Source organism: Pelmatolapia mariae, linkage group LG14 (assembly GCF_036321145.2).
Source record: "Pelmatolapia mariae isolate MD_Pm_ZW linkage group LG14, Pm_UMD_F_2, whole genome shotgun sequence".
Classification (NCBI taxonomy): Eukaryota; Metazoa; Chordata; class Actinopteri; order Cichliformes; family Cichlidae; genus Pelmatolapia; species Pelmatolapia mariae.
Genome location: NC_086239.1, coordinates 25,399,478 through 25,424,187, shown reverse-complemented (window position 1 = coordinate 25,424,187; position 24,710 = coordinate 25,399,478). Strand labels below are relative to the sequence as shown.

Sequence of the window (24,710 nt, the reverse complement as noted above, 5' to 3'; positions counted from 1 at the left end):
AATCATTCTTATTAATTTCCTGTGTTTTTGTTTTAATATGTATGATATATTTTATTTTTGCTACCTCTAGAATGACAGTGTTTCAGTTTAATAACTCAAGGTTTACGTGAACTGTGTTGCATGCAGTTTGCTGTGATTGGGTCATCTTGTGATGACTCACACGAAATGATGTAATGACAAGAACAGCAGTTTTTAATGCGCCTCATGAGCCTGTCACAGACTCTGTTGAAGGAGTATTTTTCTCAGCACATACATAATTTTTATGGGGTTACAGTGGATTATGCATTACACCCTTTTTGATAATTGTGTTTGGCTGCTTTTTTGTATCTTTACTTGTGTTTGTATTGTTTACTCTGATGTTTCTCACACTGTAGGTGAAAGAAAACTACTGAGTGTGGAGGGAGATGCTGTGACACAGCCTGGTTTAATGATCAGAGAAGTGAGAAACGTTAGTTCTAATTTACCTCAGTGTGTAAAGCTGGGAGGCAGCGAGCTCTTAGCCTTGCACTCTGATGGGGATGTTGTCATTGGGGGTTTTTTTCCACTGCATGTTGCATCTAATCCACAGTACAGCTACAACAGCAAACCCCAAACTACACCTTGCAGCCGGTGAGTGCAAAGGTACTGTTAATATCTGCTGATTTTGATACTATTCCCATGTTCCTATGAGGTTGATGTCTGTATGATGAAATAAATACTTTTTCCACTTTTAATTAATTAATGAATTATTTTTTATTTTTAAAGCTTTTATCAACGGGGCTTTCGTTGGATGATGGCTATGATATTCGCAGTGGAGGAAATTAACAGTAATTCAAGTCTGTTACCAGGTGTTAAACTAGGCTACTGGATTATGAACAGCTGTAACCATATCCATAACAGCCTGCAGGCTCTTCTGTCCTTACTCGGTCACTCTAAAGCTGTCAGCAGTGTGGTAGAAAAAACAGCAGAAACTGACAGTGGTAGTGACATGGAAGCATTAAAGACTGGTGAAACAACACAAAAGAAAAGAATACTAACACGAAAAAAGAGATGTATTAAATCTAATACCACAATGCTGAATAGTCTTAAAAATGCTGTAAATGACATAAAAGTAAATGCAACAGAAGAGATAAAAGCAAACCAGTCATCCACATGTCTGTATTATTCTCCTGTGCCTGCTGTAATTGGTCTTGCATCCTCTTCCCCCACAAGAGCTGTAGCTCAAACACTTGGACCTTTTAACATACCACTGGTAATACACCACACAGCTTTGTTTTTTAATGTTATATACTTGATTTGTGTTTTCTCTCAATGATAAAAATGAACTCCCTTTCCATCTAGGTGAGTTATTTTGCCACTTGTACCTGTCTTACTGACAAGCGCTTGTATCCATCATTCTTGAGAACTGTGCCAAGTGATCTCTTTCAAGTTAGAGGTCTTGTAAATCTTGTCACTTACTTTGGTTGGTTCTGGGTGGGCACACTAGGCACAACGGTGAGATCAAAACCTTTTTTAAGTGCTACGATATGACTTATAAATCTTTCATATATATATATATATATATATATATATATATAAAAAAAAATTTTTTTTCTTTTTCTTTTTCAGGATGATTACAGTCTTTATGGCATACAAGCATTCTCTATTCAATTTAGAAAAGAAGGTGGGTGTGTGGCATATCACCGCACTATCCCAACATCACCCACAGTGGCTGAGATAAAAGAAATAGCAGACAAGCTGCAGAGTTCAACTGCTCGGGTTGTGGTGGTGTTTGCTACAGAAGTGGAACTGCTAGATCTGTTTTTAGAAGTAAGTATGTTTGTTGATTTATTATGTGATTTAAAATAATACTTTATATTCACATATTTTTTTCACATTTTTGATTTTATAAAAGTATTATAAGACATAGAAACTGAAACATAAATTGTGTCCGTTTTCATGATTACATAATATTATCCAGCTTGCTAGGAGGAATGTGACTGGGATACAGTGGATAGCAAGTGAAGCTTGGGTGACCTCTAGCCGGCTAGCCTCACCTGAATTCCACCCTCTCCTAGTGGGAACACTGGGGTTCTCTTTCCCCGGAGTCAACATCCCAGGCTTTAAAGAGTTTCTTTTGAATATCCGACCCTCTCCCAAACCAGGAATGGAATTTTTCAATATGTTCTGGGAAGAACATTTTGGTTGCAAGCTAGAATTTGAAAGCCAAAGAGCCAAAGACTATGAAGCAAATATTGTAGATAACTTCACTGATATATATAGTTTTCGCTACAACAGGAACAGAGATGATCGTTTATTTAATGGGAGAGTGGAGGAAAAACCCGTGTGCACAGGTTCAGAGGATCTGCGATACACTGACAGCAGTTATAGTGATGTATCTCAGGTTAGAATTTCCTATAATGTGTATAAAGCTGTGTACGCCATTGCTCATGCTCTTCACAAGTTTTTGAAGTGTGACTCAACAGGACTTAATGAGGGATTATGTGAGATGCACAACTCATTTGCAAATGGTCAGGTAAGTGAAATTATAACAAAATATACCATGAGGATAATGTATACTTTATACTTTATTGATCCCCGTAGGGAAATTCCTCTCTGCATTTAACACATTCACTCAGGGAAGCAGTGTTAATGTGATCTCATGTGTTTTTGTAGGTTTTTAAAATATTTTCTAATGATATTTTCTTGTAGTTTCTTCAAGATCTGAAAATGGTGAATTTCACTAACCAGTTTGATGAGAAAGTATACTTTGACTCCAATGGAGAGCCAGTCCCACTTTATGACATTATTAACTGGCAGGAGAGCAGCAAGGATAAAATCAGGTGGAATATAATACTTCCACATGTAATTGAACAGTGAAAGTAATCACAAAAATATGCAATATTCCTATTTCATGATGCAGTTCTATTGCATGTATTATTTGGTTTGAATGCATTTTGAAATAATTTACTGTTTTTTATCAAAGCTTTATCAAAGTCGGAAGCTATGATGGTTCAGCTCCACAAGGACAGCAGTTGAAGATAGTGAAAAACACTATTGTTTGGACAAAAAAGGAATCTCAGGTGCGTCATAGTTAACCTCAAAATATTTATTTTTGTGCCTTTAAATTATTTTTCTTTTACTCTGGACAACAATCTCATAATTCCACTTTGTGAAATAATGAGGTTTCCAATCCAATCTAGGATTTCCAATCATGCCAAAGTTGATTCTGTTAATCTGGACATAGTGTTTTTCGTGGGAGAATTGCTTCATCACTCATCCAACTGACTTCTTCAGTCCCACCTGACTGCAGGTTTCCTTACATCTTTCACCATTTTACAATGCTGTGATTGCAGCCATTCCCCAACTCTGCGAATAGTATTCATGGCCATTGATCAATGATAGACATTATTTGATCAGTGGTTGTTGATCAATTGTGAACAACCACATATTGATGATCAAGTAACTGACCTCACAGCCCGTGGTTCATTCAGTGGGCTAGTTTCAGTCATTGTGCAAAAGGTACTGTTTACAAGGTAAGGAACCCTGCAGTCAGCTGAGACTGAGTGACGAAACTTCCACTGAAAACGTTACATCCATGTCAACTTTTTGGAATTTACATACCTGGATGACTGAGCATACATCAAGATATTTCATTATGTCAACTCTTAAGGACAAAACAGACAAAAGAAAACAAAAAAACAAAAACAATATGCATTTCTTCATTTGTTTTTTTTTCTACTTTAAATAGTGAAAGGTCTTTGATACAGCATGTCAGTTTGTTAGAAACTGCATATCAGTGCCCATTATTAAACCTTTCTGTGTTCCTTGTTCAGGTTCCTGTATCTCAATGTAGTTCTCCATGTCCCCCTGGCAGCAGGCAGGCCACACGCCAAGGAGAGCCCAAATGCTGCTTTGATTGTTTGCCCTGTGCAGATGGAGAGATCAGCAACCAGACTGGTAGCCTATATAAGTTCAAACACACAAACAAACAACATCCTCCTTTAGCATTATGTAGTGCAATCAAGAAGGTCATTAAAGTAACAGAAATGTTGCATAGTGGAAAAATCATGAAAACGTGATCATATATCTGTTTTATTTGTTCCCAAAGGTTCCACTGAGTGCACAAAATGCCATGAGTACTTCTGGTCAGACAAAGAAAAAGTGAAATGTGTTGCAGGATTAGAAGAATTCCTCTCTTTCTATGACACCATGGGAATCATCCTGGTTGCACTCACCCTGTTGGGATTCTTACTGACCACCATCATCACCATTGTCTTTCACAGTTTCCGCTTTACACCCATCGTCAAGGCCAACAACTCAGAAATAAGTTTCTTGCTTCTCCTGTCACTCAAGCTCTGTTTCCTGTGTTCTCTGGTGTTCATTGGTCAGCCGTCTTGGTGGACATGTAGGCTCCGCCAGGCAGCATTTGGGATCAGCTTTGTCCTGTGTTTGTCCTGCCTCCTTGTTAAGACCATTGTGGTCCTCCTGGCTTTCCGGACTAATGTACCTGGTTCCAGGGGTCGGAAGCTGTTTGGAACATCTCAGCAGAGGATTCTGATCATCTGTGCGACAGCTCCTCAGGTAGGAGGAACAGTCACTGTCATTTAAAGATCAGTTTGTGTGTTTCTGGTATTCTTCTATCATCCTATCCTCCCCTCAGATTTGTCTCTGTTCTGGCTGGGTGTTGGGAGCACCTCCCTTTCCATTCAGGAACCCAAACTACCAAGCTTCAACTGGAAAAGTGAGTATGAAGAACTGAAAATCTGAATTTTGTAATTTATGTTTTCATATTGCCATCAGCCATCACAAAAGTCAGTAACACACAGTAACATAGAGGAACCAAACATAATGATACAAAATCTCAGTGTATTCATTCTTGTTTGAAATCCTTAGTCTTGTAATTTATTTTCTTGATTTAGTTGATGTTGCCATGAACCATCAAAAAAGATGGAAATATCCATGTCTGTATCTATATTTATATATGTGGAAAGAGACAAATAAAAAGTATTCATGAAAAATATCCCTATTTTTATACTTGTTTAACATCTTTAGATTGTTGTGGAGTGTAAAGAGCCATGGCCTCCTGGGTTCTACCTGCTCCTTGGTTACATTGGCCTACTGGCCTTTGTCTGTCTTCTCCTGGCATTCTTTGGACGAAAGCTACCGGACACATTCAACGAAGCAAAGTTCATCACCTTCAGCATGCTGATTTTCTGGGCTGTGTGGATTTCTTTCATTCCAGCTTATGTCAGCTCTCCTGGGAAATTTTCTGTGGCAGTGGAAATATTTGCTATCTTAGCATCCAGTTTTGGATTGTTACTTTGTATTTTTATTCCCAAATGTTACATTATTTTACTGCACCCTGAGAGGAATATTAAGAAAGGCATGACTGGGAAATATCAAAGATGAACATTTATGTTCTCAGTGTTTGTGAGAGTAAACAATTAATACAGTTATCATATTTTAAACTGAAAAAAATTTAAATGCCATATGAGCATTACATTATTGTTAAAAGCTTTTATTTTCCAACGTAACCTTGATTTCAGCATGTACTCTGTCTTTTAGGGAGCATTGTCTAAATGTTAGACAATCTGAACAGGGGGTTAAGCCACCATAGAGAAGCATTTTTTGAAAAAAAAACAAACATTTGGAACCAGGTTAATTGTCTAATTTAGTTATTGTATTATGAACTCACAACTGGTGTTGATACTGCACATACATTTTTCTTTAACTATTTTAAAAGTTATTGAAGTCTTTCAAACACAGGAACCATTTACTTCTCTAAAATAAAAGACTAAATATGATGTCTGTTGACAACACCTCTCAAGATTTTCACAATGTGTTTTTGCCTATATACAAATAAAGAATTATAAGAAATGTTATACATTAAATAACCTTGGACATTTTCCTTATGACAGCTGGGCTAGTTTCCAGCACCCCCTGCGACCCTGAAAAGGATAAGCGGACGTGAATGGATGGATGGATTTTCCTCATGATGTGTCTTTTCTTTTCGGTCAGCACAGAAGAATTTTTAAATAAATTAACCCAGTTATTAAGTCTACACCACTGATATTCTTTTCTAGACATTCACTGCGGAACATCTATATGTCTTCAAAATATAAAATAAGCCTCTTGTTATAATACATATTTATGCACTTTATCTACTTGTACACTGTACTCCAGTTATTATAATATAATTTACCTACAGGTTAGTTAATACAAAGCTAAAATATCATTATATAATAATGTATTTGAATTAGTCAAGAAACACTCAACACTGAATAACTGACTGGAGAGACTGACAGCAGTGTTTCGGAGGATCACCAGGAGGCAAAGCAAATTGGTGATCTTACCAGGAGACTGGCAATAAAACTTTTCTGGAAATTGATGACAGAGTGAGGTGTCCTCCTCTCCAACTGGGAAAGCTCAGACTGACACTGGGAAAATGGAGTCGGTTCAGACTCTGCAATAGCTGGTGCTGACTCTAGAAGTGAAGTTGAAAACTGAGGTTGTAGGAGGTTGGTGATCCTTCTGGGTTCTGGGGAGAGACATTTGGGAGCACAGACAGCCGTAAAAGAGCCCACCAACAATCCAGTATCACAACAAAACGTGTAATAAACATGCCGGGGTCCACCCCTCAGGTCATCTTTCAGTAATAAGAGCAGAACCCCCCACCCCCGCTATTTACATAGTGAACCAAATTTCCATTTGGTATTGGGTGGGTGTGGCATTATCTTTCCTAGCTTTATTCTACAACACCTATTTCTATAGTAGAAGATATAAAAATGTGTGTTTGAAATTATGAGGTATTTGTGAAATATATAAAATAATGATGTACACCTGTATTAAAGATAAAAAAAATGACTTCTAACATGAGCCAAGCATTTCTTTAAACTTGATTAAATAGCAACCTATTTTCCAATGTAAAAATTTTTAATGCTCTAACTTTTATTTTTGTCTTTGTCAGTCAATTGTGATTTTCCCCCCTAATTTTTCATTTTTGTTATGTTTGTCTTTTTTAATTTTGAGTTTTGAATTTGCATTTTTGCAGACATGGAATGTAATTATACGTTTTGTTCTTAAATCAAACTGACTTGACTTAATGGCATTCCAATAAAAAAAAAGTCTAAGCAAAAACAGCATTAATCGTTACTATTAAGAGCAAGTAATACAGGAAGCAAGCCATCCATCCAACAAATAAAAGCTAATGTTGACTACTTAAATAACACATGCCACACAAAAGAAAAATAATTGCAGCAAATGTGCCCCATATCAGGAGTTTAGTTTTCACTGACAGTATAGACTCAGAGTTACCTGATCTGGATCAATTCAGCTACAGATACAACTTATCGTATAAGTTAGTCAGCTATGCAATGTAACATTTGGGTCTCATTTGAATCACACAGCACTTGTTGTAGCCAGTGTCAAGCTGACTTATGGAACTCTGCTCTATGTCTGACCCACACAACAATAAATAAGCAAAAAATAATCCAGACTTTTTGGGACTTGCTCAGTGTCTTCGGCTTTCTGAAAAATATGACATAATCAATATATTAACATTTACTGCACATGTGTGATCAGAATTGTTCATTACTGTGTGAATATGTAGTTACTAATTTTCCATATTAATTTACTATTTTTGTTACAGTTAAATGAAGTAAATATATACTCAGAAGCCAATGAATAGAATAAATATTTTCTTATTAACTTCCCATAGCTTTAAATAAAATATTTGTGACTTCCTAGAGGTGACAAGAATAAAAGACAGTGTTTCAGTTTTGTAAATTAAGGTTCATGAGAGTCATGTCAACCTATCTCTGATTGGGTAATGTCATAATGACTCATCTGGAACAATGCAGTGACACGAACGTCTGAGTTTTTAACTCACTGGCTCACTTCACTGGCTTGTCACAGACGCTGTTGGAGGGCCATTGTTTTCAGCATACAGTTTTTTATGGGGTTGCGGTCAATTATGTATTCAGCCCTTGTTGGTAAATGTCTTTTAATGCTTTATCTGTTTTCTAATCCTGTTTACATTGTGTTCTCTGGCGTTTCTCACACTGTAGATGAAGGAAAACCACTAAGAGTGGAGGGAGACTTTATTAGAAAAGAAGAGGTTATGAGAGAGACACAGCATAGTTTAAGGATTGGGGACGTGAGAAGTTCTAAATCTAGTTTACCTGATTGTGTAAAACTGGCAGGCAGTGAGCCCTTAGCCCTGCACTCTGAAGGTGATATTGTGATTGGAGGATTTTTCCCTCTGCATTATGTTGCACCAAAACCACAGCAAAGCTACAACAGCCAACCCCAAATTCCACCTTGCAGCGGGTGAGTGTAAGGGTATTATTAATCTATGTTGGATCTTCATTTTGGTTTTTTTCTCCCTTAGATATGAATGAATGAAATATCAGTATTTCATGAAAAACTGTATTAGTTGCTATGTGGCTATGCTATGTTTACATGGAATTGTGGCACTGTGACTAATGAAAAAGTGTAAATTATTTTTATATTACATAATTTTTAATCAATGCTTTTTAAAATTAATTTAATTTAATTTCTTTATACTAAAAATTTAAATACTTTTTAAAAAAATGTCTCCAGCTTTCATGAAAGACCCTTTCGATGGATGATGACAATGGTGTTTGCAGTGGAGGAAATTAACCGTAATTCAAGTCTGTTACCAGGTGTTAAACTAGGCTACAGGATTATGGACAGCTGCAACCATATCCATAATAGCCTGCAGGCTCTGTATTCTTTGCTCACTCACTCTGAAGCTGTTAGCAGTGAGGTAGAAAAAACAGCAAAAATTGAAAACAGTGGTATTAAAACAAAGGAATCAAAGACTGTGACAATAACAGCCAAGTCAAAAATACTAACCATACTGAAAGAGAGAAGTGCTGAAGTTAACACAGCAATTCATCACAATCTTGGAAACACTGAAAATGACATAAAAGTAAATGCAACAGAAGAGATAAAGGCAAGACAATCTTCCACATGTCTGTATTATTCTCCTGTGCCTGCTGTGATTGGTCTTGCATCCTCGTCCCCTACAAGAGCTGTAGCTCACACACTTGGACCTTTCAATATACCACTGGTAATAATCTGTACAACTTTATTTAATAATGTTGTGTATTTGGTTTGTGTCTCAATAATATAGAAAGAACTTGCTGTCCTTCTAGGTGAGTTATTTTGCCACTTGTACCTGTCTTACTGATAAGCATTTGTACCCATCATTCTTGAGAACTGTGCCAAGTGATCTCTTTCAAGTTAGAGGTCTCGTAAGGCTTGTCACTTACTTCGGCTGGTTCTGGGTGGGCACAATAGGAGCTACGGTGAGATCAAAACTTTTTTAAATGCTACAATGGGACAGTTTTAGACAGCAACATGATTTATAAATGCTTTCTGTATATACATTTCAGGATGACTACAGCCTTTATGGCATCCAAGCATTCTCTAATCAGTTTAGAAGGCAAGGTGGATGTGTGGCATTTCATCTCTCTATCCCAGCATCACCCACAATGGCTGAAATACTAGAAATGGCAGATAAGCTGGAGAGTTCAACTGCTCGGGTTGTGGTGGTCATTACTGCAGAAGTAGATGTACTACATCTGTTCTCAGAAGTTAGTATGTTGATTGATGCATTTTGTAAATAATAACATCTTAATTAATAATGTAACCAATCCTATTTTGGGTATTTTTAAGTATATACGTGAATAGTCTTCACAGTTGTTTATGTTTGCCTTTCCAGCTAGCTCAAAGGAATATAACAGGGATACAGTGGATAGCAAGTGAAGCCTGGGTGACCTCGAGCCGGCTGGCCTCACCTGACTTCCACTTTCTCCTGGAGGGAACACTGGGCTTCTCCTTCCCTGGAGTCAGCATCCCTGGCTTGAAAGAGTTTCTTTTGAATGTCCGACCCTCTCCCAAACCAGGAATGGAATTTATCAATATGTTCTGGGAAGAGCAGTTTGGTTGTAAGCTGGAGTTTGAAAGAGACAGAGCCAAAGAATATGAAGTGAATACTCTGGAAAGATTGAATTATATGGATACTTTTAATTACAAACTAGGCTCTCAAAACAATTCTAGCTATATGGTTGGGCTTACTGTTGAACCAAAAAGATTGTTTAATATGTCAGCTGATAGAAATTATGCAGGTGCTGTGGCAAAACCTGTATGCACAGGTTCAGAGGATCTGAGACAGACTGACAGCAGTTATAGCGATGTATCGCCGGTCAGAATATCCTATAATGTGTATAAAGCTGTGTACGCTGTTGCCCATGCTCTGCACACTTTCTTCAACTGTGACTCTGTGGGACATAATAGGGGGTTGTGTGAGAAACACAGTTCATTTTCGAATGGTCAGGTAATTGAAACAATTACAAAATATCCAAATCATAATTCATGTGATTTTTTTTTCTTTTGAGTTTGTATTTTTTTTAATATATTTTTTAGTTGTTTCGTTTAATATTTTATTTTTTATAATTCTCTTCTTATGTAGTTTCTTCAACATCTGAAGATGGTCAATTTCACCAACCAGTTCAATGAGAAAGTGTATTTCGACTCCAATGGAGAGCCAGTCCCTCTCTTTGACATCATTAACTGGCAGAAGGACAGCAAAGACAAAATGAGGTTTAGTATAACTTTTAAGTGAACATTACATGTGAAACACTGCATGTATTAATCCTAATTTCAACTATGAACACCTACTCTAAAAATTGTCATAGATTTAACTGTCCATGAAGCTGGAGTGAATAAATAGGTGTTTTAAATTACAATTTTTATAGCACGTGTAGTGTAATCATTCCGGGTACAGAATTTAATGTCCGTAACTAGGTTGGTTGCTGCTAATAGTTCAACGATAGTTTATGTTAGTTAACTTGTGACAGAACCAACAGCTCAATGTTAAGAAGGAAACGAAACCAAAAAACAGTTTTGGGGAGGTCAATTTAGGCTTCAGCAACGAATATAATGTTAAAAACATGGAAAGACTGTCATTTCACTTTCACTCATTGTATCTTTTAATTCAATAAAAGGACTAGATGTTACAATTACTGATAATGCATTTCTTCAAATGGAGAAAGTCTTGAGGGATGGCTACTATGAGGAAAGGCAGCCTGGAAACTTTACCAGCGGGACACATCGTTGTGTGCCTCAACTTTACAGGGTGTTTTGTTCTTTTATCACAAGCTATTCTGCCATTTTTCAGTTTCTTTTTACCTTCCTTGGTTAGGTTTAGAGATTAGAAATCTGATCTAGATTTTAATAATAAAATTTTAGTACACATCATCAGTATTGGACCTTGGATTCATTGGGTGTTTCAGTCATTATCACTAGACACCCTCATCCAAGGAGGCCCTGCCGGGGTTAATCAGGCCCTGGAGTGTGTCATTGCTTCATGTTAAATTGTTATTTCTTTTCTACTTTCTTCTATTTAGTTTTCTACAAGCTGCCCAAGTGATGTCAGCCCTCTTTAGCCAATGTCATTGGTTCTTCCTCATTGTCTAAATGCATTGAAACTGGAGACTCTACTTAGACGTAAAGCTAAATTTGTAGAGTAATTTATAGATGATGACTGTGTGGAGGAGAAGCTGTTCTAGTCCAATGCACCAGTAGTTCACCAGACTGAAAAGCTAAAAACACTTTTCCCTCAGTTTGTTTTTTCCTCATTGGGTCAGATATACTGACTGAACAGTAGAGCATGTGTCCAAAAGATGCAATCAGCACTATGTTATGCAATAAATGGGTATAATTTAACCTTCAGTTATATGGATGTCAAGTCTTTCTGTTCCCAAGTACACCCAACCAGTTGGCAGTATAATAGGTTATGACATTGGAATCAGAATACTTTATTAATCCCTAAAGAAATTATGTTGATTGATTGATTGATTTTTACTCTAATCTGTAAAACATATTTGTTATTTTCACTGTAGAGGGTGTGCAAAGGGGTGTAACTAATGCACTGTGTACTGTGCATTAAATACTATGCATTAATCTGAATTCATGGACAATTCTAAAATCTATGACACTTTGTTAGAATAGGTTTCTGTGGACAAAGTGTTTTATGTCCCTTTGAAAGATCTGTCTGTTACAACAACCATGAACAAGAAGTTATGGGTATTTACTTTATAACCCAAAACTTTGGTTTGGTTTTATTCTGAAATATTTTAAGCTAGATTTATCAAAGTTGGAAGCTATGATGGTTCAGCTCCCCATGGCCAACAGTTGCAGATAATGAAGAACACTATTGTATGGACAAAAGGAGAGAGGCGGGTAGGTTATAGTTATTGTAAATTTATTTCTTATGCCACTTTAAAATTAAACATTTTTAAGCTGTTGAAAATTATTTGATAAACTATGTCAAATACTCAGTAAGAACATCTTTTCACTTTTTTTCTGTTCCTTGTTCAGGTTCCTGTATCTCAGTGTAGTGCTCCATGTCCCCCTGGCAGCAGGCAGGCCACACGCCAAGGAGAGCCCAAATGCTGCTTTGATTGTTTGCCCTGTGCAGATGGAGAGATCAGCAACCAGACTGGTAGCCCATATCATATTAAAGAATGAAAATGTTGCACTGTTAAAAAGTATTGAAAAAATATCTCCCCACTGAAGGAACAATGGGCTGTGAGGTCAGTTCCTTAACCATAATTATGCAAATTCCCATGACCATTGATCAACAATCACTGACCAAAACCCACTGATCAAAGAACACTCATCAATGGCCATGAGTCCCATTCACAGAGAGTTGGGGAATGGCTGCAATCACAGCATTGTAAGATTGACAGATGTACCCTTAGGCCCCCTCCTCGATTCAGAGATGGTCTTTCCCTTTTCACGTAAATGGCCTCCTTGACTCCGCGCTCAAACCAGTGTTCTTCCCTGTCCAGGATGTGTACATCCTCATCATTGAAAGAGTGTCCACTGGCCTGGAGGTGTAAATAGACTGCAGAGTCCTGGCCTGACGAGGTTGCTCTTCTGTACTGTGCCATCCGCTTCGCTAGAGGTTGTTTGGTTTCCCCGATGTATAAATCCTGGCAATCCTCCTGGCACTATTTTACTCTGTTTGTGTCGGGGGACCCGATCCTTGGGGTGGACCAGTTTTTGGCGCAGCGTATTTTGGGGTTTAAAAAATACGAGGAGGGGGCCTAGGGGTACATCTGTCACCATCTTACAATGCTGTGATTGCAGCCATTCCCCAACTCTCTGTAAATGGGACTCATGGCCATTGATCAGTGTTCTTTGATCAGTGGGTTTTGGTCAGTGATTGTTGATCAATGGTCATGGGAATTTGCATAATTATGATTAAGGAACTGACCTCACAGCCCATTGTTCCTTCAGTGGGCTGGTTTCAGTCGTTATGCAAATGTACTGTTTATAAGATTGGGGAAACCTGCAGTCAGCTGAGACTGAAGAAGTCACTTGGATGAGTGACAAAACGTTTCTCCCACAAAAAGCTACGTCCAGATGAACAGATTCAACTTTTGAAGATTTACTTTCCTGGATGATTGAGAATGCATCAAGATATTGAAAAAATATTGATCTTGAATGAAGAGTACCTGAATTTTAATCAACATATGTCTTGTTGTCTTGTGTTCTCTGCTCCCAAAGGTTCCACTGATTGCATAAAATGTCCTGAATACTACTGGTCAGACAAAGACAAGGTGAAATGTGTTGCAGGGGAAGAAGAGTTCCTCTCTTTCTATGATGCCATGGGTATCATCCTGGTTGCACTCACCCTGCTGGGATTCATCCTGACATCCATCATCACCATTGTGTTTCACAGTTTCCGCTATACACCCATCGTTAAGGCCAACAACTCAGAAATAAGTTTCTTGCTTCTCCTGTCACTCAAGCTCTGTTTCCTGTGTTCTCTGGTGTTCATCGGTCAGCCGTCTTGGTGGACATGTAGGCTCCGCCAGGCAGCATTTGGGATCAGCTTTGTCCTGTGTTTGTCCTGCGTCCTTTTTAAGACCATTGTGGTCCTCCTGGCTTTCCGGACTTATGGACCTGGTTCCAGGGGTCGGATGCTGTTTAGTACAGCTCAGCAGAGGATTCTGATCATCTGTACGACAGCTCCTCAGGTGGGAAAGATATAAAACTGTCAGCAAATTTTAATGTCAGTTTTTGTAGTCACTTTAACTTTTTTGTATTGTTTCTGTAACTATTATTTTATGCTGCTCCAGATTTGTCTCTGTACTGGCTGGGTGCTAGCCGCACCTCCGTTCCCATTCAGGAATCCAAACTACCAAGCTTCAACTGGAAGAGTGAGTAGCAAGTACTAAAACACTAATTGTTGCAATTTATTTTCTTGGACGTTAATATCACTAAGTTATACAGTAAGATGTCTTCAAATCCTATAGAAGGGGACTTCAGTGTTTAGTGTAGACATCAGAGCAGAAACAAATAAATCATATAAAATGAACCATTTCTCTGTATACATACTAATTGTTAGATTATATTAGATTGTGGTGGAGTGTAAAGAGCCATGGCCCCCTGGATTCTACCTGCTCCTTGGTTACATTGGCCTGCTCGCCTTTGCCTGTCTTGTCCTGGCATTTCTTGGACGAAAACTACCAGACACGTTCAACGAAGCAAAGCTCATCACCTTCAGCATGCTGATTTTCTGGGCTGTGTGGATTTCTTTCATTCCAGCTTATGTCAGCTCTCCTGGAAAGTTCTCTGTGGCAGTGGAAATATTTGCTATATTATCATCCAGTTTTGGACTATTACTATGTATTTTCATCCCCAAATGTTACATTATTTTACTACGACCCGAGAGAAATATCAAGAAAGGCATGACTGGAAAATATTCAAGATGATTTTTTTATTTCTATTTCAGAGTAAAAAAAATATAAATTTATTGTATTTTAATGTGAAAAAAATTAAAACTTTGTTTTTGTTGTACCTTTATTGTGTTGGAAATCCCAGTTGTGTTTAAGTTTAATACTGTAGTAATCACTTACTAAAATAATGTTTGAATGTGAAAGTAAATAAATATCATATGAAACATGTTTCAGTGATTCTGGATGTTTTTCTTCTCTTGTTAGTTCTGTTACTTGTTTTAACTAAAATTATTTGTTAAAAGCTATTATTTTCTACCTCATCTGCAGCCCAACTGTGTGCAACACGATCCTGCTTACACATGGATTCAGTCAGCCCCAAAGTGATTAAACCACCAACAGTCTCTGTACTGTCCACACACATCTTAGATAAAACAAAAGCCTGCCTAGTGAGGCAAACACTGTGTTAAACACTAACATGGTTAGCATGTTGCACTGTTCTTGGTGTTGGTATGTGTGTGTGTGTGTGTGTGTGTGTGTCCGTGTGTGTGTGTGTGCGTCTGTGTGTGTCTGTGTGTGTGTGAGATTTCTGCAGATTCTGGTAAGAGGGACCCTGCAGCTCCTGTCAGATCTCATGAGTGGAACAAGCTCTAACTGCAGCCCAAATGTGTGACATGGGAAGCAGCTGAGTGATTTAGAGCACTGCAACAATACAGGCAAGTCAGCTGTGAAAAGATTATATAAAAAGTTCCAGGTCTAGTAGCCATTTATACTTAAATCTTAAAATCTGTGTGTGGGAAACACTGTTTCTTTGTTATATATGTCAAAAACATGATTTTTAGGCAACCTGACTGGTTCTTAGTTTGTTCATCTGAGTTGCAAATAATAATTTTGAGTTTAATTGTCTAAAAGGATGTCTAAACACCTGGAACTATGTTGTTAAAGTTAAAATTCTTAAGATTGTTTTTTTAATGCCACAGTTTATGACCATTTATTCATTGCACTGATTGGCTGTAACAATCAATTTATTTTTCAATATATATATACTATATATATTACTTCAACTATTACTGGATAAAAAAGATGCTTTATAAAAAGCATTTTTAAAATGTAAGTAATGAGCTGTTTAATTTGGTTCACAGGACACAGCTCTACCTGCTGTTAGAACATTCAGCACAGAGGAATTTTCAAATACAGCTTTTGGAATAAATGAGTCAATATTTACCCCAAATGTTGAGTTTTGTCTTGTTTTTACAGTTGTAAATCTATTGTTGGCATCAAATTGAGGTTGCAGGTTATTTAGATATTAAAGAAAGGCTTTTCTCAAAAACTTAACCAGAGAAATTAACAGGAATATTTAGTGTTGAATTTCTGTGTTACCTCAAAATATGGATACGTTTTAGCTGATTATACATATTTATTTTGTTGTACACTTTAATACACTTACTATAATATCAGTTGTATACAACTGTCACAGTTCATTCAAATCCAAAATATATTAGAACTGATGAAGAAATAACCCTTAACATTAAAATAACTGTCTGGAAAGACACTTATTTTAATGACAGCAAATGCATTTTAGAGATTGACCAAGAGGTAAGGCAGACTGGAAAGCCTGATCAGGAGGTTCGATCAAACTTTAGCTATTGGACAGATGGCCTCACATTTGACTCTAGAATATTTTATATAGAATAGACTCAACATTGATGGGTATTGTCATGGTCCTGGGTCGGTGACCCAGTGTTTTGTGTTGTGTATTACTTTGATTTTATTGTTATTTATCATTTTTAGTCTCTTGGTTCTATGTCTGTGCTCCTCCTGTGATCCGTGTTCCATGTTCCCTGGGTCTCCTCAGTCAGTGCCTTTGTGGATGTCTCTTGTGTTTCCTGTTTTACTTTGATGGTCTCGTGTCCTGTGTTCAATGTTTTGAGTTTTGATTTCCCAATGTCTCATTATGTCTGATTAGTCCCAGCTGTGTTCCCACCTGTTCCCCATCCTCTCATTATCCTGCCTGCGTATTTTAGTCCTCAGTCTTCCCCTGTTTGTTGTCGTGTCAAACCCTCACAATACTGTGTGTTGTCTCCATACTCCTGATTCTCATTGTTACTTCCCTTCAGTCCTTAGTTCCTAGTCCCTTTGTTTCTAGTTCCCTAGTTTCCTGAGTTTTAGTTTCATAGCTTCTAGTTTTTATGTTTTGCTTCTAGCATTTAGTGTTCAAGTTCTTTCCAGCGAATAAAGCTACCGCTTTCAGTTTATCTTTTTGTGTTTGGGTCCTCATCCTGTCCGCCACACAGTGTAACCTTGACAGGAGTAATGACGTTAAAAGTAACAGCGTTACTAACACTAACATACTACACCCCCCCCCCCCCCCCCCCCCCCCCCCCACACACACACACACACACACACACACACGCACATAAACACAACACCTTTTGAGTGTAGGCCTGAGTGAATACAAAGGTTTTGAGTCCACTACACACACAGAGATTTGTTTCTAAGAACACGACCAAAATAACTGAAAGCAACTTCAGCATACTTGGTTGGGAACTCTTTACCTCTAACCTTTAAGCTACACCAGAGACAAGCTACAAACTGCCAGTAGCAGTTTCTCCAGAAATTGCATTATCTACTTTGTTTTTATACACCATTTTGGAAGATAACATACATATATATTATACATATATAGTATAAGTAAAATGAAAATGCATAGTTTACACATTATTTAATTCACTATTTACATGCTCAAGAACTGCAATTCTATATTTATACATTAAAAAAATAAAGACAGATATGTTAAATAAGATTCAAATGGCTTATAACAGATTTATCTACATTGTTAAAGAAAATATATTCATATGTTAATTCATGTCTAATACTAAAAATATTTTATTATTTATATTTGAATTTGTTGGACTTTCTCTGTAAATATGAGCAAAATGTTATCTGCCTTACAGGGAATCATATGGGTTAAAGAGGAATAATAATTTTATGACCTATATCTCTTGCAATTTAAAGAGCACCTTTATTTTAACGCAATAGGACATCACTGACTGCAATAAAAACACCTGTTGCTACAGTTATAATATTACCACATTATAGTATGAGGTGTCAGGTGTCCTGTAACATTTGGACCACATTTAGCTACCATAACACTTTCTGTAACTAGTGTTTAGCTCACTGTATGATTTCTGCTGTGCATCTGGCCATAGAACCATAGCTGAGCAAACATTAACAAGCTATTATGGCACTTGTGGAGTGTGACTTCACTTGGGTTTTCTAAAAAATATAATGAGATGAAGACATTAACTTTTGCTGAGTACATGAGCTATCCTCTCTCCCATGTGTCTGTGTCACTCTGATTGGTTAATCTCATGATGACTCATATGAAAAAATGTATTGACAAAAGCATTGAGTTTTTAACTCTCTTCATTAGTCTGTTACGGAGTATGTTAGAAAACCAAAGCCAGGAAACTGTTTTCAGCACACAAAGTTTTTATACAACAGAAAATGCATTCAATCCTTTTTAGTAATTGTCTTTGGCTGCTTTTTTATCTCTTTCTAAATCCTGTTTGTATCATGTTCTCTGATGTTCCTCATACTGTAGTTGAAAGAAAACCAAAAAGGATGGAGGGAGATGTTATAAGGAAAGAAGAGGCTGTGAGAGAACGACTGCGTGGTTTACGGAAAGGGGAAGTGAAAAGTGAGAATTTTAGTTTACCTCAGTGTGCAAAAGTGGGCGGCAGCGAGCCGATAGCCTTGCACTCAGATGGTGATGTTGTGATTGGAGGATTTTTCCCTCTGCATTATGCTGCATCTAAGCCAGAGTACAGCTACAACAGCAAACCTCAAGTTACATCTTGCAGTGGGTGAGTGTTAATATTTCTATCTTAGTTTTTTTTTTTCAAAGTTTCAATGTTTAAAAACAAAAGAGAAAGAGAAAAAAAGATTTGGGGTTTTGATAATATTCCTGTGATTTCTGTATCACTTTAGATTATTTATTCATTTTAATTCTTTATATTTTGTCAGCTTTGACCATATAGCGTTTCGCTGGATGATGACCATGGTTTTCACTGTGGATGAAATTAATCGTAATTCAAGCCTATTACCAGGTGTTAAACTAGGCTACAGAATTATGGACAGCTGTGACCATGTCCACACCAGTCTGCAAGCACTTTTTTCCTTAATCAGTTACTCCAAAACTGTGAAAAAAACAGCAGAAACTGAAAACAGCAGAATTCAAATGGAGGGATTAAACATGGCAGGGATGAAAAGGAAGCCTGGGATCCTATCCTCAGTAGAAAAAAGACATGCTGAAGTTAGCATGTCAAAGCCTAGGAGTCTTAAAGACGCAGAAAATTACATGAAAGAAAAATTAACAGTAGAAATGAAGACAAGGGAGTATTCCCCCTGTCTGAATTATTCTCCGGTGCCTGCTGTGATTGGTCTTGCATCATCTACCCCTACAAGAGCTGTAGCTCACACGCTTGGCCCTTTCAACATACCACTGGTAATAAATTGCTTAATCACATTTAATAATAATTTATGTTTAGAGTTTGTTTTAATTCAATATCATAAAATAACCTGTCTCTTTATAGGTGAGTTATTTTGCCACTTGTAGCTGTCTTACTGACAAGCATTTGTACCCATCATTCTTGAGAACTGTGCCAAGTGATCTCTTTCAAGTTAGAGGTCTCGTAAAGCTTGTCACTTTCTTTGGCTGGTTCTGGGTGGGCACAATAGGAGCTACGGTGAGATAAAGACTTTAATAAATCTCCAGCTAATCAGTCACATACAGGGCACAAAAAGAATCGTTAATATACACAGACATGATTTACAAGTTCTTTTTGGGGATATATTTCAGGATGATTACAGTCTTTATGGTATCCAAGCATTCTCTACTCAGTTTGGACAACAAGGTGGGTGTGTGGCATTTCATCTCACAATCCCGACATCACCCACAGTGGCTGAGATACAAAAAATGGCAGACAAACTCCAGAGGTCAACAGCTCGGGTTGTGGTGGTATTTGCCAAAGAAGTAAATTTGCTAGATTTGTTTTCAGAAGTAAGTATCTCAGTTGATGTATTGTGTGGCTTTCCCTATATTGTGACAGATTTTGTAGTGTTTTAAACTATATTATGAAAAGATAGGTATTTCAAATGAATTGTTTTCACATTAATCATCATTTCTTTCTGTATCATCCAGCTTACTCAGAGAAATATGACAGGGATACAATGGGTAGTCAGCGAAGCCTGGATGGCCGCTAATCAGCTGACCACTCCTGACTTCCATAATCTTCTAGAGGGAACACTGGGTTTCTCCTTCCCTGGAGTCAGCATCCCAGGCTTGAAAGAGTTTCTTCTGAATGTCCGACCATCTCCCAAACCAGGAATGGAGTTGGTCAATATGTTCTGGGAAGAATATTTTGGTTGTAAGCTAGAGTTTGAAAGAGACAGAAGTGAAGAATATGAAACTAATACTGTGAAAAACTACAAACTAGGCTCTCAAAACAATTCTGGTTTCATGGTCGGGCTTACTGTGGGACAAAGTTCATTTAATATGTCAGTTGATAAAAGTAATGAAGGTGCTCTGAAAAAACCTGTATGCACAGGTTTAGAGGATCTGAGTTACACAGATAGCAGTTATAGTGATGTATCTCAGGCCCGAATATCCTATAATGTGTATAAAGCTGTGTATGCCGTTGCCCATGCTCTGCACACTTTCTTAAACTGTAACTCAACAGGACCTAGCGGGGGATTGTGTGAAATGCACAACTCATTTACAAATGGTCAGGTAGCTGAATAAGTTCATTTGTTTGTCAAATAATGTTAAATGTGTTACTCAAGCTTCACATGTTTGTTTTTTTTTATTTTATTTCATGATGTATTTCTATCAGTTTTTTTATTAACATTTTTTAATAATCTTTTTTATGTAGTTTCTTCAATATCTGAAAATGGTGAATTTCACCAACCAGTTTGATGAGAAAGTATATTTCGACTCCAATGGAGAGCCAGTCCCTCTCTATGACATCATTAATTGGCAAAAGGACAGCAAGAATGAAATTAGGTGAAATGCCATACTTCAAGTTAACTTTTTAACGTTTTGTTAAGATGATCATAAGCCAAGAACTACACTTGTTGTATACATTTAAGGATACCAATATTGTTTTTTAATGTAATGTTTTTGCATTTATTGTTTTGCCTGACTGCATTGCATTGAAATTATCTCTTCTTTTTTCGACTAGTTTTGTCAAGGTAGGAAGTTATGATGGTTCAGCTCAGCAAGGACAACAGCTGCAGATATCGAAGAACACTATAGTATGGACAACAAGACAGTCACAGGCGGGTCATGGTTATCCCAAACCTATTATTTATGTTAATCCTTAGAAACAACCTATTGATTCACATTGTTATATCTTTTTTCTGTTTCTTGTTCAGGCTCCTGTATCTCAGTGTAGTTCTCCATGTCCCCTTGGCAGCAGGCAGGCCACACGCCAAGGAGAGCCCAAATGCTGCTTTGATTGTTTGCCCTGTGCAGATGGAGAGATCAGCAACCAGACCGGTAGCCCATATATGTTTTTTTTTTCCAAAATGCTATTAAAGTTATTTAAAATGACAGATATGTAATGAATAGTTTCTGACTGTTTACATGCATATTTCTGTGTTTTGGGTTTTCAAAGGTTCCTCTGAATGTATCAAATGTCCTGAATACTTCTGGTCAGACAAAGAAAAAGTGAAATGTGTTGCAGGGGAAGAAGAATTCCTGTCTTTCAGTGACACGATGGGAATCATCCTGGTAGCAATTACCTTGCTGGGTTTCATACTGACCACCACCATCACCATTGTCTTTCACAGTTTCCGCTTTACACCCATCGTCAAGGCCAACAATTCAGAAATAAGTTTCTTGCTTCTCCTGTCACTCAAGCTCTGTTTCCTGTGTTCTCTGGTGTTCATTGGTCAGCCGTCTTGGTGGACATGTAGGCTCCGCCAGGCAGCATTTGGGATCAGCTTTGTCCTGTGTTTGTCCTGCCTCCTTGTTAAGACCATTGTGGTCCTCCTGGCTTTCCAGACTAATGTACCTGGTTCCAGGGGTCGGATGCTGTTTGGGACATTCCAGCAGAGGATTCTGATCTTGTGCACTACAGCTCCTCAGGTGAAAGGGAGAAAAAATGTCTGCAACTTTGACATCAGTTTGTTTACATTGTATAGTTTTAGATTGTGTTCTTCTATTGTTTTACGTCACCCTCAGATTTGTCTCTCTACTGGCTGGGTGTTGGGTGCACCTCCCTTTCCATTTAGGAATTCAAACTACCAAGCTATAACTGGAAAAGTGAGTAAGAAAACTGTTTCTGTATTTTCTTACACAGCCTGCCCAAAATATTGTAAACGGACATGGGAAATATTTTTCAAATATATATTTTTAATGAAAGAAAAAACAACCAAAATTTTTTTTGCTAATTTTGTATCTCAAAAACATTGGGATGGGGGCAACAAAATTTCTTGCAATTTCCGATATACATCTGAATACATTGACGACGTCATAGCCACTATAAGTAGGCCTTTCCTAAATTTTGTGAAATGCATTTATGTCATTAAATTTAAAATGAGTTAAAATGGTACATTTGATCAGTTTAAAGATTCAATATATTTTCTAAATAATTCTATATGTTCTACTGTGAATAAAGTGTTAGTATGTTTTAATCTATAAGATTCATAAATTAACTGCTACTGTTATTTACATTTTTTTATAATCAACTCTTTGGGAATTGGTTTTGTATTTATTTTCATATTGTCATTAACCATCAACATAATAAAATCCTATAGAGTGGCACTTTAATGGGTAAAGTAGACACAAAAGAGTAAATAATTATAATCACATAAAATGTACCATCTCTCAAAATCCATTCTAACAAATTTCTGGACATCTTTAGATTGTTGTGGAGTGTAAAGAGCCATGGCCTCCTGGGTTTTACCTGCTCCTTGGTTACATTGGCCTACTGGCCTTTGTCTGTCTTCTCCTGGCATTCTTTGGACGAAAGCTACCGGACACATTCAACGAAGCAAAGTTCATCACCTTCAGCATGCTGATTTTCTGGGCTGTGTGGATTTCTTTCATTCCAGCTTATGTCAGCTCTCCTGGGAAATTTTCTGTGGCAGTGGAAATATTTGCTATCTTAGCATCCAGTTTTGGGTTGTTACTTTGTATTTTTGTGCCCAAATGTTACATCATTTTACTGCACCCTGAAAGGAATATTAAGAAAGGCATGACTGGGAAATATCAAAGATGAACATTTATATTCTCAGTGTTTGTGAGAGTACAGTTATCATATTTTAATGTGAAAAAAATAAAATGCCATATGATCATTACATTATTGTTAAAAGCTTTTACTTTCCAACGTAACCTTGATTTCAGCATGTACTCTGTCTTTTAGGGAGCATTGTCTAAATGTTAGACAATCTGAACAGGGGGTTAAGCCACCATAGAGAAGCATTTTTTGAAAAAAAAAACCAAACATTTGGAACCAGGTTAATTGTCTAATTTAGTTATTGTATTATGAACTCACAACTGATGTTGATACTGCACAAACATTTTTGCTCTTTTTTAAAATTTATTGAAGTCTTTCAAATACAGAAACCATTTACTTCTCTAAAATAAAAGACTATATATGATGTCTGTTGAGAACACCTCTCAAGATTTTCACAATGTGTTTTTTCCTATATACAAATAAAGAATTATAAGAAATGTCATACATTAAATAACCTTGGACATTTTCCTTATGACAGCTGGGATAGGCTCCAGCACCCCCCGCGACCCTGAAAAGTATAAGCAGATGTGAATGGATGGATGGATGGATTTTACTCATGATGTGTCTTTTCTTTTCAGTCAGCACAGAAGAATTTTGAACTAAATTAACCCAGTTATTAAGTCTACACCACTGATATTCTTTTCTAGACATTCACTGCGGAACATCTATATGTCTTCAAAATATAAAATAAGCTTCTTGTTATAATACATATTTATGCACTTTATCTACTTGTACACTGTACTCCAGTTATTATAATATAATTTACCTACAGCTTAGTTAATACAAAGCTAAAATATCATTATATAATAATGTATTTGAATTAGTCAAGAAACACTCAACACTGAATAACTGACTGGAGAGACTGACAGCAGTGTTTCGGAGGATCACCAGGAGGCAAAGCAAATTGGTGATCTTACCAGGAGACTGGCAATAAAACTTTTCTGGAAATTTATGACAGAGTGAGGTGTCCTCTTCTCCAACTGGGAAAGCTCAGACTGACACTGGGAAAATGGAGTCGGTTCAGACTCTGCAATAGCTGGTGCTGACTCTAGAAGTGAAGTTGAAATCTTTGAGGTTGTAGGAGGTTGGTGATCCTTCTGGGTTCTGGGGAGAGACATTTGGGAGCACAGACAGCCGTAAAAGAGCCCTCCGACAATCCAGTATCACAGCAAAATGTGTAATAGACATGCCGATCACCATGTCCCTTTCAGACTTTGCCTCTCCAATGGTGTCTTACAAATTTAGAAGATCTTTTTTTAACCTGGAGAAAGAGTTTATTATTCTATTAAAAAAAGGTTTTAAAAAAACAAACTAAAGCTAGGACATCTTACTGTTCATCGCTGAGTGAAGTCGATAAGAACAAAGTTTCTCCTCAGCACTGTTGCCAGGCTGAGCTCTGTTTAGTTTTGGGTTCTTTTTATGAAAGAAGACAATACAAACTCAAAGTATGGATTTTCTTAAATTTATTAGGTAGTTAAAGGATCTATATAATAACAGCACCATGTCTCTTGCCCCATTCAGCAGACCAAACAAACAAAGAGCGCTGCACTGAGGCAATAAACACTAATGTGCTTGGTCAATAGTTAGTGGAAGGCTGCAGTTTTAGACTTGATCCCTGTTATTTGGCGTTGGTCCATCCCTCAGGATCACCTGGCACGGATCTCCTTGTGTA

General features: G+C 37.3%; 3 protein-coding genes across 3 annotated transcripts; all 3 read left to right on the top strand.

Annotated features, from left to right (window-relative positions):
* Positions 1 to 769: 769 nt before the first annotated feature.
* LOC134641610 (extracellular calcium-sensing receptor-like) lies at positions 770 to 5,370 on the top strand. The gene is made up of 12 exons (XM_063494095.1): positions 770 to 956; positions 1,116 to 1,231; positions 1,321 to 1,473; positions 1,588 to 1,792; positions 2,037 to 2,219; positions 2,301 to 2,494; positions 2,671 to 2,801; positions 2,945 to 3,041; positions 3,795 to 3,918; positions 4,070 to 4,542; positions 4,622 to 4,702; positions 5,014 to 5,370. Exons 1-12 carry the CDS (start codon positions 770 to 772, stop codon positions 5,368 to 5,370), a joined length of 2,301 nt encoding a protein of 766 aa, XP_063350165.1.
* Positions 5,371 to 7,014: 1,644 nt separating this feature from the next.
* On the top strand, positions 7,015 to 14,774 carry LOC134640612 (extracellular calcium-sensing receptor-like). Its single transcript, XM_063492522.1, has 14 exons — positions 7,015 to 7,021; positions 8,163 to 8,289; positions 8,563 to 8,744; positions 8,931 to 9,055; positions 9,141 to 9,293; positions 9,381 to 9,581; positions 9,710 to 9,953; positions 10,110 to 10,324; positions 10,460 to 10,590; positions 12,135 to 12,231; positions 12,370 to 12,493; positions 13,564 to 14,036; positions 14,139 to 14,219; positions 14,418 to 14,774. Exons 1-14 carry the CDS (start codon positions 7,015 to 7,017, stop codon positions 14,772 to 14,774), a joined length of 2,517 nt encoding a protein of 838 aa, XP_063348592.1.
* Positions 14,775 to 18,359: 3,585 nt separating this feature from the next.
* LOC134640611 (extracellular calcium-sensing receptor-like) lies at positions 18,360 to 23,020 on the top strand. Its single transcript, XM_063492521.1, has 13 exons — positions 18,360 to 18,601; positions 18,762 to 18,922; positions 19,088 to 19,242; positions 19,331 to 19,483; positions 19,597 to 19,797; positions 19,939 to 20,191; positions 20,300 to 20,526; positions 20,669 to 20,799; positions 20,978 to 21,074; positions 21,171 to 21,294; positions 21,413 to 21,885; positions 21,982 to 22,062; positions 22,664 to 23,020. The coding sequence occupies exons 1-13, from the start codon at positions 18,360 to 18,362 to the stop codon at positions 23,018 to 23,020; spliced, it is 2,655 nt and encodes an 884-aa protein (XP_063348591.1).
* Positions 23,021 to 24,710: the final 1,690 nt, after the last annotated feature.